Source organism: Haliotis rubra, unplaced genomic scaffold (assembly GCF_003918875.1).
Source record: "Haliotis rubra isolate DU_JTF1 unplaced genomic scaffold, ASM391887v1 Scf406, whole genome shotgun sequence".
Lineage (NCBI taxonomy): Eukaryota > Metazoa > Mollusca > Gastropoda > Lepetellida > Haliotidae > Haliotis > Haliotis rubra.
Genome location: NW_025767087.1, coordinates 879,004 through 906,140, shown reverse-complemented (window position 1 = coordinate 906,140; position 27,137 = coordinate 879,004). Strand labels below are relative to the sequence as shown.

The window sequence follows — 27,137 nt, the reverse complement described above, 5'->3', positions numbered from 1 at the left end:
ATATAAATTTATTTATTTGAAACAGAAGAATATATGAATATTCGTTAAAATGGGACAAGGATCGAAACAATTGGCAGTCCTAGGGAATTCAAGTTAAATCTTTTAAACACGTAATTCTTATACAGATTCATGTATATCAATGTATCAAACACTAATTCTACAAAGAGATCGCCTCACCTGGACACAGATCACTTATTACTAAAATCTGAAGCTTTATATACTACCCATCAAAAGTTTAGACTCACTAGTGTAAATGTAGCCTCTTACTTCAGTCAACTGTCCTAAACTAGATTTGCAAAATATTCCATACTGTTTAAAGGTACTGTTTACACATGAACTGATGTATCGTAAAACAAATTCATAATGTTGAAAAGATTATTGTCATGAGTTCAATAAATGATAAAAATCCGTGAAATTGGAGAATTCTTAAAACTTTACACCAAAACGCAGCTGTTCACATGACGATATTTGCACATGTTTTACAGCAATTTGATGCATGATCCTCATGCAATTCATCTGCATAAGGTTTGCAGTTGGTTCCCCCAATTTAGCGGAGAAATTCATCTTCGATGTAACCACGTATAGTGAGTGCTTTAAGTGAGTCTAAACTTCTGATGGGTAGTATATAAACCCCAACCCGCTGGCCATAGTGGAACACCTGAAGCGCAGGTGTTGTACTATTTCAATCTTAAGCTGTCTAACAATTTACAAACTCGGTTATGTAGCAATGTCCTTGTTCTTGGCGACCATGGTGGGCTTTTGTTTCATTTTGGGCATATCTGACTGCCATTTTGGCATGTTCACAATTCGGAGTCCGGTCGCTCTCGTAGCCATTTTGCAATTCTTTCATTGGACTCCACTTTCTCCTTATTTGCTTTTACCAAGGGAAAATCATCCAAATTGATTCCTTCCAGTTTGGAAAGGGTGTCAAAGGCGGCGAGATCTGCAAATCCAAGCTGTAAATAGATACAGACAAATGTTGGTTAGCATGTGTACAGTACAAATACCAATACACAATGGAATTATGAAATTATTGATAGCCATACCTTCCTTGTTTGATCTCGATCTTAATGTTGTGGAACGTCATGTTAGGATCAGATCTAGATAAGATCATGGACATAGCACTAACCGACCATTGTCATATCATGGGCATACTTCAACAACATCAATTTAGGCCTTGGTCATATCGTGAACACAACACTGACCGACCTTGTGATTATGCATGTTCCTGTAATACTGTAATACTGTAATAATATACATCCACTTTACCTTGTCCCCCACATAAAATCCTGTAGAGTTGTTCTTTAAAATCTTCTCAAAAAAGCCAACGACTTTTGGAAAAGTTGTCTCTTTGTTTTCCTTTGTTATGGCAGCCTGTGAATAATGAAAAAAAGGTTCCAGATTGTTACGACATTGTTTGTGTATCAAATATTCACTGATACGTATATCTATGCACTACACATAAATTGTTGTGTTGTTTTGAGAATATTGTTACGGGGAGAGCACAATTACTAAATAGTTTCAAAATAATAATCTTATTTAAGCAAAACACAGATCGACCACTGCTTGAAGGTGCTACAGTTCCAGTTTGCTGGGGCAGAGTTGCATCCCTTTGCTGTGCTAAGATCCTCCGATCGTGGGTCTGAATCCAAGATTTGATCCTTAGTATCCTTCCATGCAGTGTTTAGGTCAAAGTTATGCACTGGGCTTACATCAAATAAGTGTACTGCTTGATTGGCGCTTATTGGTTTGATAATGGCGATGGCACTCACTTTCCTTTCTTGATCCTGCTCGAGAAATTGTTTGATGAGGGCACTGAAGATGTCGTTGATGATGCCGATCACTTGGTCAACCTCCATCTGCTCAACGCTGGTCTTCCCATGGAATCCTTTGAATGACAACATAGTGTGCCTTAGTTTAGAACGTCTCAGCTAAATGACAGTTGTCTTTAAATACTCTAGTTTGAGCCACACGATGAAATGAGAGTCTCTGGATGTCGGGAACAATTACACAAAATAAGCTCAGTCAGAATGCTGATCCTAGGATGAAGTAATTGGGATTGTTGGGACACAGAATCAAAAGCTGAATCCACAATACAATTGGCGTAAAAATAATATCCTGGTCAAACTTAAAGTTTAATAAACGTGTTGTGCAATGCAGAGAAATGAACTATGTTCAGCAGACAATGAACTGTGTTAATTGTATATGCCAGTTATGTAAAAAAAAAAAAGTTTTGCTTCTCGTGTAAGGCAGTTCATAGCAATATTTTGCCTATCGGACATTTCTGGTGTCCCACTACCCGTGAAGGTCCGGGTTAGAATATTGATCTTCAGTAACCCATGCTTGTCGTAAGAGGCGACTAACGGGATCGGGTGGTCAGGCTCGATGACTTGGTTGACACATGTTATCGGTTCCCAATTGCACAGATCGATGCTCATGCTGTTGATCACTGGATTGTCTGGTCCAGACTCGATTATTTACAGACCGCCGCCATATAGCGGGAATATTGCTGAATGCGGCGTAAAACTAAACTCACACACGAACTCTGGCTGGTGTCCCACGTCGTGATATTGCTGTCGTGCTGTTAGAGCGGCGTAAAGCGTCACACACTGACTCCACCTATCTGATTGTGGTCTGTAAGTGATCCAGTCTTGATGACCAGATGTCGACAATCTGAACTAAGACCGCGACTGAAACCCAGATTAAATGAGGGTGGTTTTCTGAAGGTATAAGGGTCCTGAAGAGCAAGAGCATGCAGAATGGGCGTTGTAGACAAAGGGCATACAGATTTGTCACTGAAGACCAAAGACATGCAGAATGGGTTCTCAAGACCAAGGGCATTCAGAAGGGGCGCTAAAGACCAATTGAAAGGTCGCCATACATTTTATATATGTATTCAAACAATTTTGATGTGACAAACCTACGCTTTAATCACAGGACCACCAACACGTGGACCACCACACGTAAAGCCTATAAACGTCTTAAAATGAAGAAGAAATTATTATGAATAATTTTACGTCTCTGTGAACCTTTATGGGCTATACTGTCTCTCTGAACAACAGATGTTTGTATTTACAAACATAATTTTTATTCGAATCCCACCATTCATAAGTTTAATATGCTCATGTCAACTGGCAATCCATATATTGTAAAAAGCCTAGCTATTTATATACACAATGCAATGAAACTTAGAGATTCACTTCTGTGCCAATAATATCGTATTTCCTTTTGTACATTTTGTAAATTAACTTATTATCTTCTGAACTATATATGCACATATGTACCGATCTGAAATCCTAAAGTGTAGCCTGGGCCTATGGCCTCCACTACAAAGAAAATAAAGATTGATTGAACAGATGTTTCAAGCTGATTGTTTATACAGTTCCTTCATTTCTTCAAAGTGAAAACGTATTACAGACTTACTCTTCCCGACTTTCTGAATTACTGATTACTGATGTGATTCAATATTGTAAATACCATTTATTCATTCTCTCAGGCAATTACTCGTGAAGATCCGGATTAAAATTGGTCTTCAGGAACCCATGCTTATCATAGGAGGCGATTCAGAAACCGAAACATGAGTCTCATTAACCTATTCAGACAATAACCTACTTTTCAGCCGATCCGAATTTTCTCGTGTGAAAGTGAAAATAGACATCACAAACAATTATGTTTACACTGAATTCCATTTCCTTGTTTCATAAGAAAATCGTAATTACGTCAAATGAATTTTAATTTTAAACTTTAATAACATCGTATTTCTATATTTTATGGGGACGTGTAGGCAGCATGACCTTAACTAAGACGTAACTTTTAACAGACTGCCCCAGTTTGATGAGGTCGTAAAATGATTCACAACGCATCTGGTTGACTGGTAACACCTGTTATGTGCCTTTTGCGTTTTTTCAGTGTAGTTCTGTAACGCATCATGTGACTGATATAATATCAAGTCCGTGCCAGGTTGCCAAACTTTTCGAGCGGCAGAGCCTTGTTTTGAGATTTCCACGATTTCCAGGTTTCTGTTATGCCCTAATTTGATAAAAAAACAGGTCAGTCTGATCTTTCTTCATTTTCTAAATTGTTTCCGAAGCAAAGCAACTCGATCTTGAGAATAAATGTATTTAATCACCACTACCGGGTGATCTAAATCTTAAGATTTTATGAAATAGGTTATACAGTTCACGAAAAACATTATTTATATGTATTTTTTTCGTCCGTTTGCTCTCTTGTTGGATGAAGTTGGAGATGTGAAATGTTAAACGATACAGGTGGCATAAGGTAAATGGGTCCTCAGCTTACCGAACTCCCTCGCTAGGAAACCCGCAATGGCCATACTCTGTGCATACTGTTTGCCGTCCACCTCAAGCACCGGGATCTGTCCGAATAGAAGATCTGAAGAGAAAAGACCCTCGATTAACCATTTAACTCTCATTACATTAGGTATTCAAATGATAGCTTAATGAAAGTATGCTAGCATACCTACTTGTCTTGAGACATTAACAAGCGAATTACCTCGAATGACGAATGGCAAATATCGATTCATCGACTCTTTCTTTGAACTTACAAACATGAAAGTTATGATGTAAAAATAATAATGTAATACCAAATCAGTCAGTCTTTTCAAAGATTAAATCTGCGATATTATGAATTTGTATGTATACAGTGAACCTCATTAATTCGGACGGTACCGCTCCCAGTGACTTCGTCCGGATTGAAATATTTTGGATGACCGAACCATTGCTGAATAAAAAATTATTTGTACATATATATATATATATATATATATATATATATATATATATATATATTGCATATATTGATGTTCAAAACGTTATTGTCCGTTATGCAGAGAGTCCGGACTAAAGAGGTTTCCAAGTATTGTGTCACACGGGGTTGGGTTTAGCAGGTCAAGTTTTTTTCGCTGATATATTCGTCCTGTGCTTGTTGTCAGTGACCCAGCTAGATGTACGTGCAACTAGTCACAACATGCAAAAGTAGTGGTATCATATACAATGTAAGCACTCGCTTTGAGCGGGGGTACCGCCGGCCACAAAGTAAGAATGTCAGAAGAGTAATAATAATATGGCTTTTATATTGCTAAACTCCACACCAAAGTTCGTTGTTAAACCAGATAACCCAAGCTGCCTGTGAGGCACTAGAAGGTTATAGTCACATGAATTATCCGACCGGGACCCATTTTTCTGCTGGCAGTTTGTGAACAAACTCAGTAAACTCACATTAGCCAATGATTTGAATCTTGACTGGCACTGTGGAAACTTTGAAGTTTTATGACTTACACTGAATGCTTCACTAAATGACATATGGGTGATTAACACAAGGAGACGCTTAAAACATATAAAAAGATTGTTTGCTAGTTGGCGAAAAAGGAATTTCACTTCAATTGGAAAAATCCCCGTCATTAAAACTATTTCAAATGTAGTACACATCTTTTCCGCACTTCCTAACCCACCCAAATCCATTATTAATGATTTGAACAGCATAATCTTCAAATGTCTGTGGCGTGATAAAAACGACAAAATTAAAAGAACAACCATAACTAGAAATTATCATGAAGGTGGCCTCAGAATGACAGACCTAGATTCTTTTATCAATGCATTGAAACTATCGTCATTAAAACGCTTTATAAAGAAGAATACAAGCTTTAATAACATCTTTCAATTAAGACAGTTGCTAACTCTGGGCTCAAATGATGTTGGTTGTTTACCTAATTCAGACAACCCTTTTTGGAGAGATGTACTTTTAGCCTGGGGGGTATTTTATAGAAAACACAACCTAGACTATGAAGATGTAGACCAAATCATGGTACAACCACTGTGGTTAAATCATCATTTAAAATCCTCATATATGATAAAGACTTGGTTTGATCATGGTTTACACAGTATCAGATATATTTGTGGTGAAAGTGGCTTTCTCAGCTCTGAATAAATCCAACAGATGTACATAATAAAATTAACTTTCCTGGATTATCAACGCTTTTTTACACAATATCCCAGATACTTGGAAGCATCTTATTAGAGTGAGTGAGTGAGTTTAGTTTCACGCCGCACTCAGCAATATTCCAGCTATATGGCGGCGGTCTGTAAATAATCGAGTCTGGACTAGACAATCCAGTGATCAACAGCATGAGCATCAATCTGCGCAATTGGGAACCGATGACATTTGTCAACCAATTCAGCGAGCCTGACCACCCGATCCCGTTAGTCGCCTCTTACGACAAGCATAGTCGCCTTTTGTTGCATGCATGGGTTGCTGTAGACCTATTCTACCAAGGATCATCACTGGTGGCATCTTATTAGAAATAAAACACATCATTTATGTCAGCTGAATATCAACAGTTTTAATCTCGATATGATCTCAAATGATGCAAGCTCAAGGATATTTTATGATATATTGATTAAGAATTTTAAGGATTATATTCCCAAAGTATTAGAACATTTGAACTCTGATTTTGATATCAACTGGAAATATGCCTTTGTTTGGTATATGAAATGTGCAAATGATTGCAAGCTATTAGACTTTCAGTATAGATTCATTAACAAAGTAATATACATAAAAAAGGAGATGAAAATGAAGTTAGTTAATGATGATCTATGCTCTTTTTTTAAAATTGAATCAGAAAAATATTTTACATGTATTATATGAGTGTCAGACTGTTTTCAGCTTCTGGCAGAAAATAGAGAATTTCATTAATTCCACAATAATCTGAAATAACAACATACTCTGTAATGTTTTGCTTTAGGCTCAAACACTCACATAGTTAATCATATCTTACTCATAGCCATTAAGTCTTAAACAGCTTATCCTATCATTTTACATATTTATCTCAACAATGAAGGGCATTTGTAAAATTGAAGAATTCATAACAAGAACAATAACAGAAAAAAATGGAAACAACGGCCTGAATACCCCTTGAAGTGGTCATAAAATGATCAGTCACTGTGTTCATTTGTACCACAACCATCGATGTAACATCACTTTGCGCGTTCTACCATCAATGTAACATCACTTTGTGCGTTCTACCATCAACGTAACATCACTTTGTGCGTTTTACCGTCAATATAACATCACTTTGCGCGTTCTACCATCAATGTAACATCACTTTGTGCGTTATATCATCAATATAACATCACTTTGTGCGTTCTACCATCAACATAACATCACTTTGTGCGTTCTACCATCAATACAACATCACTTTGTACGTTCTGTCATCAATATAACATCACTTTGTGCGTTCTACCATCAATGTAACATCACTTTGTGCGTTCTACCGTCAACATAACATCACAGGAAAAAGACATATTTTACCATTTTCGAAAGTTGTTCAAATATTCTCTTAAAAAAACAATCATTAGTTGACGCACTAAAACTGTGTAGTCTCGGATTATATTAGAGAAACAACATATAAATAGTAATCATAATAACGTGATAGGTGTTGTGTGTTTAAGTCATAATGCCACTTTGAACATCACGCCGTGCTGTAACAGCTCAATTCAAGAGATCCAACAATGGCGAGGGTCAAGTTGACCTCACTCAGCTTTACTAATGTTGTGTCTGTATTCGGACTTCTTGACACATTGCCACACAGAAACAGTACAACCAGAAATTATTGAGAATTTAAACATTGTAATTTTTATATATTTTTTCACTCATTACTCACGTATTAAATGTGAATATTAGCAGAACATAACTCCAGATTCAAAGACAGGTGAACAGTTAGTATTTTGTCAAGTCACTATGGGCAGCAATGCAGGCTTCAATGCGGCGGGGCATACTACTGATCAAAGACGTTAGAAAGTCGTGGTCCATGCTGTCCCAATATCGGACCACCTCTTCTTTCATTTCAGTAATATTTGTCAGATTTTTCTTATTGACACTTTCCTTCATAAGTCCCCAAACATTTTCTATTGGATTTAGGTCAGGGCTATAGCTTGGCCGATCTAATAATGTCATATTTTGGGTCCGAAACCAGGCCAGTGAATGTTTTGAACGATGTTTTAGGTCGTTGTCCTGCTGGAAAATCCAAAGATTTCCATAGAACACGTGAGCAGATGGAAGTAAATGTCCCTCGAGAATATCTGTGTACCGCTCACTGTTCATATTCCCTTCAAATACACAGAGGGGCGTTACCCCTAACACAGATATGCCACCCAACACGTTAAATTTCGGACTGTACTTTGGGCGCTGATACAAAGGTTTTTCAGTTTGTTTGGTCCAGAATTTCAGTGTCTTAGGAAACAGCAACACATAACTTTCATCTGAGAAAATCACATTGTCCCAGTTAAAATTTTTATGCTGTAAGCACCAGTTCAACCTTCGCTCCTTTTGTTCAGGTTTCATGATCGGTGATGGAATTCCTCGACTTTTCTGCCAACCATTGCATGCAGCTCAGTTCTTATTGTCTCCTTACAGACAGCCACAGTTCCTCTATCAATCATATCCAGCATTATTTTTTCTAAAGCCGCCTCCTGTCACCGACAGTCAATGTTCTGCGCCTACCTGTGCCTCCCTGGTGCTCAATGCCATATCCATTTGCAATATTTTTCAAAACACGATAAACAGTGGACAAAGGGATGCCTGTTCTACTTGAAATCACTTTAGCTGATCTGATGTCCTTGTTATAAAACTCTAAAATCAACTTCCTCTTCTCTAAATCATCCATACTGAGGATCACTGAAATGTCGTCTGCTAGCAAGTAAACAAAGGGGGATAACTCTTCACAAACTAATGAAAAAGGATTAACGGAGTTGTCTCTCTTGAATGAAACCAAGCACTTGATAGCTGGTCAAGGTTGTCTATACTAGAAATCCAATTAAACATATTCCTAAAATTCTCAATAATTTCTGGTCATACTATAGTACTCGGTCTTATGAATATCTATTTTTAACTGTTCCCTCTCCTACACCCCTCGCTCAACCTGCCCAATCTCCACCTTCACGCACGCACACACAGACACGCACGCACGCACACACTACTACCACCACAACACACGGCGTTCACACAGTTTACTTCCTGACGTGCCTTATGTTCATATACAAAACTCACTGTGTTTTTCGGCCTGTAAGGTCTCCCTTGTCCATCTGACATCTTCATACTCCTGTCCAGCCAAGGCAAACAACAGACGGCACAGTTCACCCCGCCCTTTATTGTTCGTGTAGATCAGCTTGTAAGAAGGCATGTTGCTTGCTCGCTGTGCAGTGTGCTCTTCTCCTCTGTGTAACTCGGGGTGTGCAGTAAGGCTTATCAGACTCGAGCGTAGGACCCAGACGACTCAGTGTCCGTGACACAGTTTGCAATAATGCGATACATGAGTCATTTGTATGGTGACTGATTAGGGCCAACGCTTTCTCGCCTTAAAATTCGGAGCCCTAATCAGCCACCATACATTTGCCACAATACAATACTGCCGCACGAAATCCAGCAAAGGTTGGGTGAAATATTTACCAAATGTGTCTTTACATGCGAGCCATTTGGGTGACGTCACACGTAGCACACCTTTGATCAGCGTATCGTATCAAGGCAGTGTTCACATTGAGAATGCAATTGATGTCTTCTATGTGCCCAGCAGTTTTGTGCGGGATAAACTTACGCTATCAAATGACATTGAAAGCAACCAAGGCCCTCTTACCATGAAGGATTTAAATGATGTAAAGTCAGCAATACTGGATGAATTAAAAGACTTCAGAAGTTCCATGAAACTGAAGTAGATTCAATTAAAATTCAGCTAAAGATTTCAGCACAAAATTTGATCAGTTGGACAGTGCTGTGAAAATTATTGGTGATGATGTGAACAGAATTGAGCACCAGCAGGAAATCACATATAAATCACATATAAATCTGAAGGTTGCTTCTCACTATATATTAGACATGGCTTCTTTTCCCGGAATTACCGCATCTGAGGTTTGCTCCCAGGTTTTACCTTTCGTAAGTAAGACCTCTTCCCAGGTTTTACTTTTTCCTTACTCTATATTAACATCAACATTCAAATTCAGATGATATGTTAGTGTTTGAAATCAATTGAAAAATATCGTCAAAGATCAACTTAAATGTGCAAATGATTTCCCTAGCAGGATTGGAACCGTATAATTCATATGCGGGCGCTCTACCTCACAGCCACCGGGCCGACAAAGAGGGTTGAATAATCTATTTATAGTTAGGCCTACTGTCATTCAAATGATTGTACTAGCACTTCAGTTACTGTTATGTAGCTTCATTACATGATCATCTAATTATCCATCATTGACGGTATATATGTATGATAAAGCACTCCTCCTCGGTTAGCGCTCTCGGTCTTACTTCTCCCCACCCTCCGGTCTCGGGTCTTACTTTCCCAACCATAACCTCGGAACCGTGCTTTATCCTACACACCCAGACTGGAATCAGTGGAATGCAAGTTAGAAAAGCAGGCCGAGGACCTAGACAAGCTTGAGGCACACAGCCGTAGAGATAATGTGGTGTTTTATAATATAAAGGAAAGTGAGCATGAATGCTATGATTCTTGTAAAGATCTTGTTATAGATACCTTAAACAAGCACACTCAAGACCGCACCTGACGTCGATCAGACATTATAAGGGCGCATCGCATAGGAAGACACGATAGCACTCGTCGGCCACGGCCACTGATCGCGAGGATCACGTTGACAGAGGACAAAGTGCCAGTGCTAGATTCCAGAGTTCACAGATTGGACTATCAAATGACCTGACTAAACGTCAACGTAATATTCTGACTGAGCAAAGAGATAAGTGGCTTATTGCATACTTTAAGAACGGGCGTCTCATCATTAATCCCCGAGTACCACACTCTGAAGTAGCCAGTGCGGAATCAGATAGTGCTGTTCAGCTGAACAGGACTGTTACTGTGGACAAATCAAATGCAGAGGGAAATCAACCAAACATCGGGACCAAGACCTTTGCGCATATATATAAGTTTACGGGCTCTTCGACACCAAACGCAAACGTACGATCACGTAATAGGAATGCGGCCGGGTTTCATCGCGAATTTCGAGCTGTGAGAATGTGAATGTTCCACTTGACTCTGGTTTAGCCAGTCAACTTTCTTCTCGTCAATCCGCGACGTTCTCGATTCTTACTCGGAATACTGACGGCCTGTTAAATAAGCTTGTTGACGGTGACTTTATGTATTTTCTGCTCCAGTTTGATTTCATATGCCTGCAAGAGACATTTGCTGATAAGTATATTGACATTCCTGAACTCTGTGACTTTGAAGTGTATTTTTGTGCAGCCATAAAACTAGCTAAATATGGCAGACTTTCGGGAGGTATTTATATATTTATATAAAAAACATTTCTGAATTTTGTTCGAGGGTTCCTATTGATATTGATAACGCAGTTTGTATCCGATTAGATAAGCGACTTATAGACACAGATCGTGATGTTTTACTTCGTGTAGCATACGCTCCCCCAGAGGGTAAAATGGTAAATCTCCAGATCGTGATGTTTTACTTCGTGTAGCATACGCTCCCCCAGAGGGATCTTCTTACTATAAACTCACAGGAAACACTGTGGTTATTCGAGAACAGTGGTTATTAGATAATTCAAATTATCTTACGGATTGCTATATATTTCTGTGTGGAGATTTAAATGCTCTGGTTGGGACTGGAAATCAGCCTCCAGATATCCAGAGTGAAAACTTTGATGACTATTTTCCCGAGGGTGAAGCGGTCTCTGTAAATGCTAGATTTACAAATGACGCTTGTGTAAATAGATTTGGGAAATTTCTGTTAAATTTGTGTTAGGTTTTTAACTTGTATATCTTAAACTGCCGGGTGGAAGGAGATACTGGAGGAATGTTTACTTGTGTTTCCGAACAGGGTTGTAGTCTAATTGATTACGTTATATCATCACCTGGACTATTTAAGTATTTCTCGAACTTCGATGTAGGAGATAGAATAGAGAGTAAACACATGCCTTTGATCCTTAGATTCACTGGTCCAGGTGAAACACTGGTAACTAAAGACATGAGTGCAAGTACATTCAAGTATAGATGGAATAATGATCACGCTAGCACTTTCATTGAAAATGTATCAGATATAGGTTTCCATTTCGACAATTTCATAAATGTCTTAGAGTAGGATGTAGATTTAGCCATTGACTCATTTTTAAGAATTTTACTTGATGCTGCAGACTGTATGCAAAAGAGAGTGTCCGTTATTCCGAAAGTATTCACCTTTTATGGACCAGAGTGTCATAAGGCAAAAAGAAGAAACTAAACGTAGTTTACGTATATTTAGACGAAACAGAACTTCAGTGTGTAAAACTCAATATTGTAGACTTAGAAATATATGTAAAGGTTTATGTAGACAGTGGAAACGTAAATACCAATACCACAAAACAAATAAACTATATCTTGCAAGGAACAATTCCACTGTATTCTGTAGGGAGCTGAGAAAGATTTCGAAGCTAAAATCCCATACGAATGATATAACTAAAGAAAGATGGTACGATCATTTTCATGAACTTTTCAAAAGGAGAGATATAACTGAACCAGAGATGTACTGCTCAATTTAGACCAATCTGTAGAAATGAGTGAAGTTGATAAGGAGATACTTGAATCCATTATAACTGAGGAAGAAATTCACAAGGCTATACGGCATATGCAAAATGGTAAATCTCCAGGAATTGATAACGTCCTTATAGAAATGATTAAAACAAGCGAACCTAAAATAATGTCTTTTTTAGTGGCAATGTTCAATAAACTATTTTCAAACGGTTGTTTTCCACAAGTGTGGAGTAAAGCAATTATAGTTCCTCTGCACAAAAAAGGTGATGTTAATATTCCCGATAATTACCGGGGGATATCTTTACTCAGCTTGGGAAAATATATACTAGTGTTTTACATGAAAGACGAACAAAATGGGCAAATGTTCTTGTTTTTAGGAGAGGTGGGAAAATAGCGGTTAAGGAAAATTGGCTTTATAATGGGAGAAACATTGAAACGGTAAACAGCTACAAATATCTAGGTTTTGTGTTCACGTGTAATTGTAGTTTCAGGCAAGCTGTCTCAGAACTTGCAGCTCGTAGTAAGAAGGCTTTAATGAAATTAAGTATAAATTTAAGGAAATTAGGACCAATACCTTTGGAAGTATTTTTTTAAATATTTGACAGCCAAATTCAGCCAATATACTTGTATGGGTCAGAGGTGAGGTGAGGTGAAATTGGGTTTAACGTCGTGCTGGAGAATATTTCGCTCATATGACGACGTGCATGCTTGTGTATGTGTATGTGCGGCTGCTTGTACTAGCCCAGACTTAAGCTGGTTTAATAGTGCTAGCCCACTGAGATACCATGCCGCAGTGAAGCATGAATACCCCACTCAGACACATTATACTGACTCCGAGCCGACCAGTCCTTGTTGTACCCATTAATGCCGAACTCTAAGCAGGGACCAACAAGTACCATATCAGAAGTTTGGGGGGGTTAAAAGATACGATAGCATTGAAAAATTTCACTTACAAGTATGCAAAATATTTTTAAATGTCGGTCCACAGACACCAAATGCAATAGTATATGGAGAGTGTGGACGGTTTCCAGTTTATATTAATTCCTACGTTCGAACGATGACATATTGGCTTAAGTTAATGACAATGCATGATGGACGAATTCCGAAAAAGGCATATAATATGTTATACTACCTAGATACTGCTGGGTACCACACATGGGCGTCTGAGATCCGCCATATACTTTGCTCACACGGCTTTGGATTTGTCTGGTTTTCACAAGCTGTCGGTGATCCGTGCGCTTTTATTCACATTTTAAAGAATGCTTGATCAATATGTTTTACCAAAATTGGACATCTACTCTTGAAAACATTTCACGTTATACGTTATATGCAAAATATAAGAGTCTTCTTGAGCCTGAGGGGTATCTGTCTGCAAATTTGGAATATAAATTCAGTAAAGTATTGGTCAAATTCAGAGCTGGTGTCTTACGTTTAAAGAATAACGTTGGTAGGTGGCAGAATATTGATGTATCTCAAAGAAATTGTCCTGCATGTAAAGTAGATTTAGAAGATGAATATCACTTTTTGTTGAAATGTCCAGCTTATAAAGATCTTCTGGATAGATGTTTGCCTAAGAATTTGCAAGTAAATATAATATCGTTTAGAAATATCCTTAAACAAAACAAAACTGAAGACATAAATAATCTAGCCCGTTTTATCTATTATGCATACAAAATAAGAGAAAAGTTAGAAAAATAGAAATAGGTATTAAAATTATTAAACAAAATCCATTACAGCTATACATGTACATATATATGTTACTGATATTTTTCACTGGGGGTGTAAGAAAATCTACTCAGGTAGACAGGTAAATGCTAAACCTTGTAAGAAATTGTTTCCTGTTTTCATACCTGTTTCGAATATGTATATTAATATGTATATGGGCCTGTGGCCTTCATACGTAATAAAGAGTTTGATGATGATGATGATGATACATGAGTAAGCGTTTTTCTTGGGACTAAAGAACTGGTACCTCCCCGTCTCAGCTTGTTTGTGGGTTGGGTGACTGGGTAGACCAAAGGTTTTCTCTCGCTTTCTCCCAAAACTCTCTGTCTGTCTCCCTCTCCCTCCTCTCTCTCTGTCTCTCTCTATCCCTCTCTCTCTCTCTCTATCTCCCGCTCTCTTCTTCCTTTCTGTGTCTCTCTCACTCTTCTCTGTTTCTCTCTCCTCTCTGTGTCTCTCTCCGCTCTGTCTGTCTCGCCTCTCTCTCCCCTTTTCCTCTGTCTCTCTCTCTCACTCTTCTCTAACTGTCTCTCTCTCCCCCTCTCTCTATCTGTCTCTCCCTCCTCCCTCCGTCTCTGTCCCTTATCTCTGTGTCTCTCTCTCATTCTTCATTCTGTCTCTCGCTCTCACTCCTCTCCCTCTCCCTCCTATCTCTCTCTGTCTCTCTCTCACTCTTGCTCTCACTCCGCTCTCTCTGTGTCTCTCTCTCCCTCCTCTCTCTCTGTGCCTCCCTCTCTCCCTCCGCTATATCCGTCTCTCTCGATTCTCCCCGTGTCTCTCTCTCTCTCACTCTTCTCTCTCTGTCTTTCTCACTCTCACTTTCTCTGGCTCTCACTCTCTCACCTCTCCTCTCCCCCACATCTCTCTGCCTCTCTCTCACTCTCACTCTCTCTGTCTCTGTCTCTCTCACTCTCTCTCTCATCTCCCCCTTTCTCTCCCTCTTCTCTGTCTCTCTCTGTCACTCTCCCCTCTCTGTGAGTCCTATTTTACATACTTATACAAGCTAATGTAGGGATATCCAAACTATGATTAATTGTTTTTGTCAACACAGGGCATAGATGTAATGTTATTGGTTACGCCATAGATTACCGTCAGCCTTTCAGTATATCTGACCACTATCCCATACAGGTATACTTAGCTACAGATGCTCGTCATCGGTCCTGTGGTAACGCTCGTGTAAACTGGAGGAAAGCCAGTGACATTGACTTTATGTTATATAGGTATGAGACTGAGAACTATTTCAGAAACGTCTCTTTCAGTGTAAATGGTTTTTCCTCCCCTAAAGCGATTATTATTATCTTGATTACATAGTCAAGTCACTTCACGCTTCAGCTGAAATTTTTATCCCGACAGCAAACTTCCAATCCCATTTGAAACCTTACTGGAAAAACCATAATCTAAAACATAACCATAATTCAATGCGAGTTGCTCATAAAGAATGGGTCTCACATGGAAAACCACGCAATAGTGACGATGTATATTATGTAAAATATAAACAAGTGAAGCGTATATTTAGAAAACATCATCATCATTCCAAAAGTAAATTCCAAAATGATAAATATCAAGATATACTGAATCACAAAAGAAACGTCGCTTTTCAAAACCAAATGCGCAATTCTGTTCTTGCAAGGTTGTGTTTTTATTATGATTGTACCGTTTTCTTAACATGTTTTTCAATCCAAATTGACAGTTATTACCAACATCAGTGTGTTTTCTGATGAAACAGCATATGGACCAAACGCACAGAAAAAGGCAGACATATGGTAAAAGGTTCCGTATGACATTCGTGAAAAAGAAAATGCACGTGCATGTCGTGACATGAAAGCGAGTCCCAAACTCGCCTGAAATAATTTTTATTTTGACACAACCACCATGCCACGTCTTACGAGAAATCAGAGTAACCAAGTCGTGGGACGGTTGCAAGTTGTCCAGACTGCATGGAGGGTAGACGATCATTTTAATGTTCATGTTAGGACAGCAGGGGTGGTATCAGGTCACTAACAGCATTCAAGACCGTCCACGAAGTGGGCCACCTTCAGTAACATCACAACGTCAAGAATGGAAGGCTGTGCGCAACCATCTGCAGGATCGCTTCCCCAAAGCGACGGAAACAGCAGGGCAGACCATTTGGACTCACAACAGACCCATCAGTGTCGATACAGTGCGTGGACGTTTGCGCGGAAGAAACCTCTGCTGTCACAGACCATATCGTAGTCCTGTCCTCACCGCTCATCACCGCCAAAACCGACCAAAATGGTCAACTCAGCATCGAAATTGGCGTTATCGACAATGGACAACTGTGCTGTTATCTCATGAAAGCCGATACTGTGTTTCGACAGTCGATGGCAGAGTGAGAGTATGGCGAGGGCGTGGTGAAATGTTTTCCAATGAGTGTATTGTTGAAAGAGAGTCGTGGGGTGGTCCAAGCATCATAGTGTGAGGTGCAATCGGTCTGAACCAGTTACTTAATACCGTGGTGTTCCAGAATCTTGGTCCAGGATGAGGAAATGACATGACAGCTGCTCGCTATGTCGATTAAGTCATAAAACCCCACGTTGTACCACATTTTAGACGTTACAGAAATCACATCTTCCAGCAAGACAACGATCGTGCCTACAGTGCCAAAGCAACATTGGACTTCATAAGAAAGCATGGCATCCAAACCCTACAAAATCTTGCACTCTTGAATTTAAGTCCAGTAGAACATCTTTGTGACGAGATTCAAAGAAGACTGAATGGACTCCAACCAAGGCCGACAACTACGGCTAGACTCGATCAGGCATTTCGCAGAGTATGGACCCAAGTGCGTATGACCTTCATCGACCGGCTAATTCATTCCATGTACAGACGATGCAACGATTTCATCGATGCCCATAGACGCCACACACGATACTGTCTTTGGGGTATCTTAATGGTACCATTTTTGGTGATTTGCTTGTGTGAGCTCTAAATGTGATTCCCGAAAATGTGTTAACCATAATTGTCAAGTTTGAACTCAGTCCTCTGTTTTGATTGTTAATTAGAGTGAATTAAAGTGTGTGCTTTAAGAAACCCCTATCAGTGCGACATTTCTTTTGAGACTCAGTATATATATGAAGCTGCTGAAGTTGACATAGAAGAATATCTCAGAGTTACAAAGCGTAACAAACGCAATAAAGATCATATACGAGTTTTATATTACAATGGTGACTCGTGCGACACACAGGAGGATATATGTAATCTGTTTGGTCAGTACTTTAACGACCTATTGCAACCATATCATGATGAATCATTTGATATATCTTTTACTGAGCATTTAATAATTTTGTTGGTGATATCTTGTCATCCAAAGAAGACCATAGTTATTGTCACAAAAATGTAAATCCACTATTATTATGCCCCTTCCACAATGATGAACTGTTTGTATCTGTTAAACGTTTAGAATGTGGTAAATCCCCTGGATCAGATGGCATCTTTAATGAACATGTTAAACGTGCGGGAAGATCGCTATTTCCTCATATCCTTACGTTGTATAACGATATTGTTTCATATGAATATGTTCAGCAGATGTTTAATATTGGTTGCATTTTACCAGTAAATAAAGGCCATGGTAAAAGTAAGGGTAATCCCTCTAATTATAGAGGGATTACGCTTCCTTCCGTCACTGGTAAATTATTTGAAAGGCTTCTGTTCTGTAGAATTGAAAAGTGGGCAAAAGAATACAAAGACTGTCCACACCCCTTTCAATTTGGATTTAAAAAGGGAGCAGGGGCAGAGATTGCTGCAGTTATAACACATGAAACTACGGTAACGTGAGGTGTAGTAACAGTATCAACACTTATGGTCTTACCGGCCAGGAAGCCTGCAGTTATAACACAAGAAACCATGGTAACGTGAGGTGTAGTAACAGTATCAACACTTATGGTCTAACCGGCCAGGAAGCCTGCAGTTATAACACAAGAAACCATGGTAACGTGAGGTGTAGTAACAGTATCAATTACTTTTGGTCTAACCGGCCAGGAAGCCTGCAGTTATAACACAAGAAACCATGGTAACGTGAGGTGTAGTAACAGTATCAATACTTATGGTCTTAACCGGCCAGGAAGCCTGCAGTTATAACACAAGAAACCATGGTAACGTGAGGTGTAGTAACAGTATCAACACTTATGGTCTAACCGGCCAGGAAGCCTGCAGTTATAACACAAGAAACCATGGTAACGTGAGGTGTAGTAACAGTATCAACACTTATGGTCTAACCGGCCAGGAAGCCTGCAGTTATAACACAAGAAACCATGGTAACGTGAGGTGTAGTAACAGTATCAACACTTATGGTCTAACCGGCCAGGAAGCCTGCAGTTATAACACAAGAAACCATGGTAACGTGAGGTGTAGTAACAGTATCAACACTTATGGTCTAACCGGCCAGGAAGCCTGCAGTTATAACACAAGAAACCATGGTAACGTGAGGTGTAGTAACAGTATCAACACTTATGGTCTAACCGGCCAGGAAGCCTGCAGTTATAACACAAGAAACCATGGTAACGTGAGGTGTAGTAACAGTATCAACACTTATGGTCTAACCGGCCAGGAAGTCTGCAGTTATAACACAAGAAACTACGGTAACGTGAGGTGTAGTAACAGTATCAACACTTATGGTCTTACCGGCCAGGAAGTCTGCAGTTATAACACAAGAAACCATGGTAACGTGAGGTGTAGTAACAGTATCAACACTTATGGTCTAACCGGCCAGGAAGCCTGCAGTTATAACACAAGAAACCATGGTAACGTGAGGTGTAGTAACAGTATCAACACTTATGGTCTAACCGGCCAGGAAGCCTGCAGTTATAACACAAGAAACCATGGTAACGTGAGGTGTAGTAACAGTATCAACACTTATGGTCTAACCGGCCAGGAAGCCTGCAGTTATAACACAAGAAACCATGGTAACGTGAGGTGTAGTAACAGTATCAACACTTATGGTCTAACCGGCCAGGAAGCCTGCAGTTATAACACAAGAAACCATGGTAACGTGAGGTGTAGTAACAGTATCAACACTTATGGTCTAACCGGCCAGGAAGCCTGCAGTTATAACACAAGAAACCATGGTAACGTGAGGTGTAGTAACAGTATCAACACTTATGGTCTAACCGGCCAGGAAGCCTGCAGTTATAACACAAGAAACCATGGTAACGTGAGGTGTAGTAACAGTATCAACACTTATGGTCTAACCGGCCAGGAAGCCTGCAGTTATAACACAAGAAACCATGGTAACGTGAGGTGTAGTAACAGTATCAACACTTATGGTCTAACCGGCCAGGAAGCCTGCAGTTATAACACAAGAAACCATGGTAACGTGAGGTGTAGTAACAGTATCAACACTTATGGTCTAACCGGCCAGGAAGCCTGCAGTTATAACACAAGAAACCATGGTAACGTGAGGTGTAGTAACAGTATCAACACTTATGGTCTAACCGGCCAGGAAGCCTGCAGTTATAACACAAGAAACTACGGTAACATGAAGTGTAGTAACAGTATCAATACGCATTCACAAGATACACTTAGTCCAGCTATTAAAATATTTTATTTTCGTTAAGAAACATAGTTGTGCATATTGTTCAGTTTTCGCCACAAATCTTACATACTTTGCGACATATGCAACTCGAAGCATTAAATAGCTTCCGAACACTTTTAGTCGCCATCCAGAGAAATTTAGTACCAAAACCAAAAAGAAAGACAGTTTCTGCTTTACCCTCTGTGACTTGGAAACGGTAAAGGTTCGGCAGCCCTAAACTCTGAGCCTAGCAGATGTTATCATAGTGACGCAGGAGAGAGATAGTAACGTTGCAAGTCGTGTTTAACAATATCTCAGCAATATCACGGCGGGGACACAAGCAACGGTCGCCGGACATTGAACCCATTCGGGAATCGAACCTGGGCTTTCGATGACAGGCGAACACTTACACCACTGGGCTACCCCACCGCCTCTGTAGACGATATGAGTTTGGCCGTAACTAGTAGGCTGTTTTGGGACGTTTGTCCAACCACTGTGCTATTTTCTCGTTTGCGCGGACCTTCTTGCAGTTTTCCTTGATCAGCGGGAAAGATTCTACTAAACTGGCGTCAATCTTCCCGTCGAGGGTGTCAAACACAGCAATGTCAGCCAGGGTTATCTGGAAGAGTTGTAAACGAACCTTTAACAATGGGGGTAAAATAAACTTCTTGATGCTCATATTTGAAAATGACTATCGATTAGTAAAATTCCTGGATCCGCCTATGTTAAGCTATGCCTGTTTTAGTAGTGGTCCGATTAATTGAAATAATCGAGGATTGGTCGCAGTGACTAAACGACCAAGCAATCGATCATGTTTTCTCGTAATCGAATACAAACAATTCTGGAACACTTTTTGCATTAACAATTTTTCACAAGGGTGGTTTTGTCTGTTACATTTCATTAACACTACAAGCTCGTTCCATTGAATTTATCTTAAGGACCCCAAGAAATGTATATTCCTAACATACTAGTCATCCTTTAAAGATGTGCAACTTGCAAAAAAAACACACACAAAGAACTACATGTTTTTACTTAATGTTTTTTGTGAAAACAAAAATAACCAGGAAAATTTCATAAATGACGCAAACCAATTACTTTCGATGATTGAACGGTTGTAATGAACCAATCATCAATTATGAGATTTTAACCAATTCCTAACACTAGTTACCACCTATCAACGATTGGTGAATATGGAGATTAAGTGATCGAGCAATAGCTAAGGTCGCTACATTCTTTCGCATTTGTCAAAATGGAAGATAAAAGCACAGCTGTCCATAATGTCTGACAAAAACAAGTAACAAGGCGTTGTATCAGTTTCCAAATGTTATATTAAATGCTATTAAACACGTTTGTGTTGAACAAAGCTGTCAATTTAGTCATCCTTTTGCATCTCGAACCTAGTATAACACGAAGTATTTACGCTGGACCCTTAACTTCGACACAACAGTGTTTTACTGTACTAGATCTTATTTAGTTCATATGTGTTTTTAAGGAGAGAGTACACTTATGTCTACAATTTGCTGGTCAAAAACTAGTACAAACACCGTTGTGTCGAAGGTGCGGTTGTCTCGAAGTCAAATATAGTCCCTGCGAATTCTCTCTTTTTCGGTTGTGTCGAACTTCGGGTATCTCAAAGTCAAAATATTGTCCCTGCTAATTCTTCATTTCCGGTTGTGTCGAACTTCGGGTATCTCGAAGTATTCGCGCAGTTCGCTTTAACTTCGACACAACCGTTTTTGACTGCAGCCGATGTGCGTGTACTTACCCTATTTCCCACGAAGAATCCGCTACCATTCTTCTTCAAAATGGACTCAAAAAAAGCCCAGGTATTTTGGATAATGATCTTTGTTGTTTTCCTTGAGTATCTCCGCCTGAAAAAAACGATGCTATATTATACTCATGATGACGTATTGGTGCCACATCTTCCAATGGCGATTATGATTAATCAGGTCGTTTCAACAAAAGAAGAGTTTACATATTTCTCAACATACAATCTCAGCACTCCACATGTATGTTTGTCGTGTCTAGATGTTTGTTTGTTTGTTGTTTTTAACGCCGTCTTGACCAGACAATCCAGTGGTCAACACCATGAGCATTGATCTACGCAACTGGGATACGGTGACACGTGTCCGTGACTGACTGAAAGGGGTGGGCACGATCAGTGATCATGGTGAGACTTTTTATTGCTGGGATCAATGCTCTTGATGCCACTCACTCGTTTTCATTATCCAGATTCAGTTATTTACAGACCGCCTCCGAGGCTGAATATTGCAGTAAGTTTTCAATATAGAAAAACATCATGTCGTAGTGTGAGTGTGAGTGAGTGATTTTAGTTTTACGCCGCTTTTAGCAATATTCTAGTAATGTCACGGCTGGGAACACCAGAAATGAGCTTCACACATTGTACCCATATAGGGAATCAAACTCGAGTCTTCAGCACTTTTTAACCACTTGGCTACACCACCGCCCCCGTGTCGTTGTAAGCAGTTATCGGGTTCAATATATCACACTGACTACAGTCATCCCAATAAAGCACTTAAAATGTCATATGGTGGTAATGTTTCATTGTCGCTTAACGGCCGGCGGACAGGCAAGTGGTAAAAACGTTCATCCGTTATGCCAAAGGTCTTGGTTCGTATCCTCACATGGGTACAAAGTGTTTTAGTGTCCCCCGCCGTGATATAGCTGTAATATTGCTAAAATGGGCGTGAAGCCATACTGACCCAGTGTTGGTCCTAGGGCTCACCTGTTTGGCTGGATCCTTCTCATAGAAGTGTTTCAGCATGTGTGTGTAGATGTCTTGTATGATGCCCATCACTTGGTCCACCTTCAGCTGCTCCAGGCTAGTTTTTCCATGAATACCTGGCAATAAAATATAATTACAAAAGTAAATGAATGAATGATAATTGATTTGTATACCGCCTGGTTTCCAGATTACATATGACTGAGAGCGGAACAGAGATAAGTCTTCAGAGTCTTCAGATTTCCAGTGGTAGAGCATTCCAACGTTTTTGAGCTGCAAAGCACAGAACCACTTCTCCCATCTTTGTTTTAGTTCTAGAACTTAAAGCAGTTTATCATCGGCTGATCTTAACGCTCGTGTTGGTTGGTTGCGATGTAACATGTCCCTAATATTGGCTGGGGCGTTTTCATCATTTATGGCTGAATACGTGAAAGAGTCTTGAAAGTGATGAAGTGCTCTACGGGTACCCAGCAAAGTGATTTCAGGACGAGGGTAATATGGTCAGTTCCCTGGTTCCAGTCAGCATCCTAGCAGTACTGTTCTGCACTTGTTGCAGTAGTTTGATGTTAGCAGTGGTAGTCAAAATGGTTTGACTTTTACCTACTCCCCCCTTCATGTCAAAGCTATCTTGGATTCGGGTTAAAGTCGATCTCCAGCAAGCCAGCTCTTTCGTAATAGGCGACTAACGGGATCGAGTGGTCAGGTTTGCTGACTTGGTTGACACATGTCATCATATCCCAATTGTGTAGATCGCTGTTCGTGCTGTTAATCACTGGATTGTCTGGTCCAGACTCGATTATTTACAGACCACCGCTGACACGTGGAATCATGGCCGATGTATTGATGCTCATGTCAACACGGAACTGGATTGTCTGGTCTGACCTCAAATATTTACAGACCTGTGTCATGTAGCAGGGATATGGATAAACAACAACAAACAAATCATACTACAAGTCTGTGCTAAGTAACAGAGCAGCGTATACTCGTAGATGAATGAAGTGTGTGTGTGTGTGTGTGTGTGTGTGTGTGTGTGCCTCGACTTTTATCCCTTTACTATCGAACGAAAGGCAAGGCAATAACAGTTACCATTATTTATACATCTGTTACGAATCGTCGGGAATCGAACAGCCTATTTCCACAAATTAATGTACTATCGACTTGACCACGAAGATAGCCACGGGATGTACTGAAGTGGATATAGAAGTATGATGATTATATTCCCCAATGATGGAAAGGAAAATACATGTTTGTTTGAGTGAATATCGGAGAATGGATAACACGATCACAAGTCCTTAATGGTTCGTTTTGTTTGGTGTTGGTGTTGGTTAAACTGTTGCCAGAACACGACCTGTAGTGCTAAATTAATTAATAACTGTATAAATAGTATTAAATACCGTGCACATAGTACATACCGAACTCTCGGGCCAAGAAGGCGATTATTCCTGAACTCTGCCCATACGGTTCTCCATTAATTTCCAACACTGGAAGCTGACCAAATGGCGTCTCTGAAACATGAATATTCATAAGAAAGAGAGGTAGATTGGTTGACTAGTGACGTGTATGAATCATGAATATTCATTAGAAGAAGAGGTAGATTGATTGACCAAATGGCGTGTCTGAAACATGAATATTCATTAGGAGAAGAGGTAGATTGGTTGAAGTAAAAGAACAAGAAAGGTCCTGTATTAGCACAATGATGTTTGCATTATCATAGCCTACGACACATACACGTTTTGACGGCTTAGGTATATGTTGACCGTTTACCAATAATCCGTTTGAAAACCATTAATGAGTAAATTATGAGAATATTATTAGTCAACAAATCACTTTGTTAAATATAATACTTTAAATGTAGACCTAGGAACCTGTCAGATAATATAATTGATATTGTGTTTTTGGGGACTGTTTATTTGTGTGGGGGTGGGGTGGGGGATTGCGGGGGGTGGGGGTGGGGGTGTTTGGTGTTTGCGGGGTTGTTGTTTTTTTAAACAGGGTTTGGCTCGTTGCCTATGCTCACTCACACGCTATAATGCTGTTTCAGGTGGCTTGTAACACATGTCGCAACAGCGATCGATATACATAGTATTATGAACATACAAGTTACAGCGAGCGAGACGCACAGCCTCTATTCATTATTCAATGTAGGTCTGCTCATGTAAACTAGGTAAGGTAATGCAAATAAGATCCGGATTCGGGTTGGTCTTCAGTAACCCATGCTTGTCGTAAGAGGCGACTAACGGGATCGGGTAGTCATCGTATCCCAACAGCGTAGATAGATAAACATCACTGGATTGTTAGGCCTGGATGTTCTTATATAGGAATGTTGATGAGTTTGTGAAACAGCAAACGGGCGCGTAGCAAGCCCTTTTTTCGTGTAAGCCCGATAGGTTGCAAAGGTTTTTATTTAGATAGTATTGAAGACTTGCCCCAACCTTTTTAGCAACAATCATGTGTAAGCCCGGGCTTTTTTATAGTGGTAGCTACGCCCCTGGCAAACAGATCATTCAGTAAATAAACACTGTCTTCTTCTACTGTTTTACATAGCTGTCATTGGTATTTATAAGCACGCAGTTTGATATTGATTGTGCTAGTGATTCAATCGTGTACAATGACTATGAAATTTATGTTTATTGTGAAAGCAAAACCAGTTTAAACCAGTTAGATCTATCCGGCTTGATATACAACCAGGATGTTTTCACATTTTAAATGACAGACATATTTATGTAATGCAACACATCTGAACTATATATGAATCATATCTTATGTTTCTATTTTATATTTTACGCTAACGCACATTTCTTCGGACATCTGGTCAATATACTGGACTGTATTGATGGTACGTTAGATGATAAACAAACGTTGACAAAAACAAAACAAAAATCAACAATAAACCTGCAACAGAAATATGCAAGGATTTATCCATCACGAGTTAGATAATATGCGAGTTATTATAAAGAGCTGTCCCCACCCCCTCCACCCCCACCCACCCGCGCGAAGATCCGGGTTGTTGATTTCCAGCACCCCATGTTTGTCGTAAGAGGCGACTGACCTGTTTGCGCGATCAGACTCGCTGACGTGCTTGACATACATGTGTGAAAGCCGTCTACAAAAAGACCAACAATCCACCTCAAACAGAAACTCAATAAAATGCACAGCTCTTGGGTGCCTTGTTATGATTTAAATATAGTTTCAGGACAAATGGCAACCTTGGACCTATAAGACCACAACATACCAACAAGTCCATTCATTCAACCGGTTTCAACTCACTACTTTTTTCCGTTTTCCATTCATCTTGACTGTAGCGGATATCTTCGTACTCTTGACCAGCCAATGCGAACAGGAGGCGGCATACCTCGGCGCGACCTTTCGATTGGAAATACTTGAGCTTGTATGTCGGCATCTTGTGTGTGATGTCTGGTCTGTTCCAGTTATCGTCGCTTCAGATGACTTGACGTTTGAGTTCACATGAACTATCGTCTCCCTTTATAAGGCTGGGTCGTGTGCGCTGAAGCTTGTTGTGATCACGTGACTCACGTGACTTGTTAATAGGCAATGATTTGCAATTCTCGGTTAGTTGTAACCTGTATTCACCGGTAAGTTCTTTAACCCTTTACCGTCTATCATTTACACACATAGGCGCAGTGGTGACTTTTCATCATCACTTCAACATCACTGCCACAGGCTAATTTCAATATCAGGTGATTTTTCTCTTTGTATAAGAACAACAAACTCGCATATCTCGAATAAAAGTCGAGTCCCGGCATAATGATGACGTCAGCTGTGTGCTTCGTTGCGACAATTTCGACTTCATTCAAGAAACATACATACATGACAAATTAATTTGTAAACTTAATACGATAATATTACTTTTAAGTGTTTTTAAATGTTCACTCGTACAATGTGAATGTTTATGTTGTTTTCATAATTTTACACGGGCCGACCTATCGTTTTTTTAGATTGCAATTCAGAATATCATATTAAACAGAAGATACGAGTAGATTACTAATAGGTTATTAGTTTGTCATAAATACGCGCGGGGATGTCATTATGATCTAAAATAGCTGACGGTCAATATTAACAACATGCATGTATCGTGTCAACAAAGGGACATCACTCTCACAAAGTGCCTACATATTCCGATTTTCAAGTTCAACAATAAATAGGACGTTAGTTGAGTTGAGTTTTACGCCGCACTCAGCAATATTCCAGCTATATGGCGGAAATAGCACGTTAACTTGTGTAGAGCATGAATACGTTTTTTACTGCCTAGATAGTAACCTGATGTTTATAGATAAAACAGGTTAAAGACAAAATCTTGAATGGACTGTGGTTAGAATATTGATCTTCAGTAACCCATGCTTGTCGTACGAGGCGACTAACGGGATCGGGTGGTCAGGCTCGCTGACTTGGTTGACACATGTCATCGGTTCCCAATTGCGCAGATCGATGCTCATGCTGTTGATCACTGGATTGTCTGGTCCAGACTCAATTATTTACAGACCGCCGCCATATAGCTGGAATATATGTATGTATGTATGTATGTATGTATGTATGTATGTATGTATGTATGTATGTATGTATGTATTTTATCCACTTTTATATATT

At 39.7% G+C, this 27,137-nt stretch overlaps 1 protein-coding gene across 1 annotated transcript; it reads right to left on the bottom strand.

The window, feature by feature from the left end:
- Window positions 1-767: 767 nt before the first annotated feature.
- LOC124287817 (probable glutathione S-transferase 7) lies at window positions 768-26,036 on the bottom strand. The gene is made up of 9 exons (XM_046724279.1): window positions 25,800-26,036; window positions 23,945-24,037; window positions 22,536-22,651; window positions 21,612-21,660; window positions 9,064-9,288; window positions 4,300-4,392; window positions 1,773-1,888; window positions 1,270-1,374; window positions 768-956 (listed from the first exon to the last, which is right to left on the bottom strand). The coding sequence occupies exons 1-9, from the start codon at window positions 25,930-25,932 to the stop codon at window positions 801-803; spliced, it is 1,086 nt and encodes a 361-aa protein (XP_046580235.1). The 5' UTR covers window positions 25,933-26,036; the 3' UTR covers window positions 768-800.
- Between the last annotated feature and the right edge of the window lie 1,101 nt (window positions 26,037-27,137).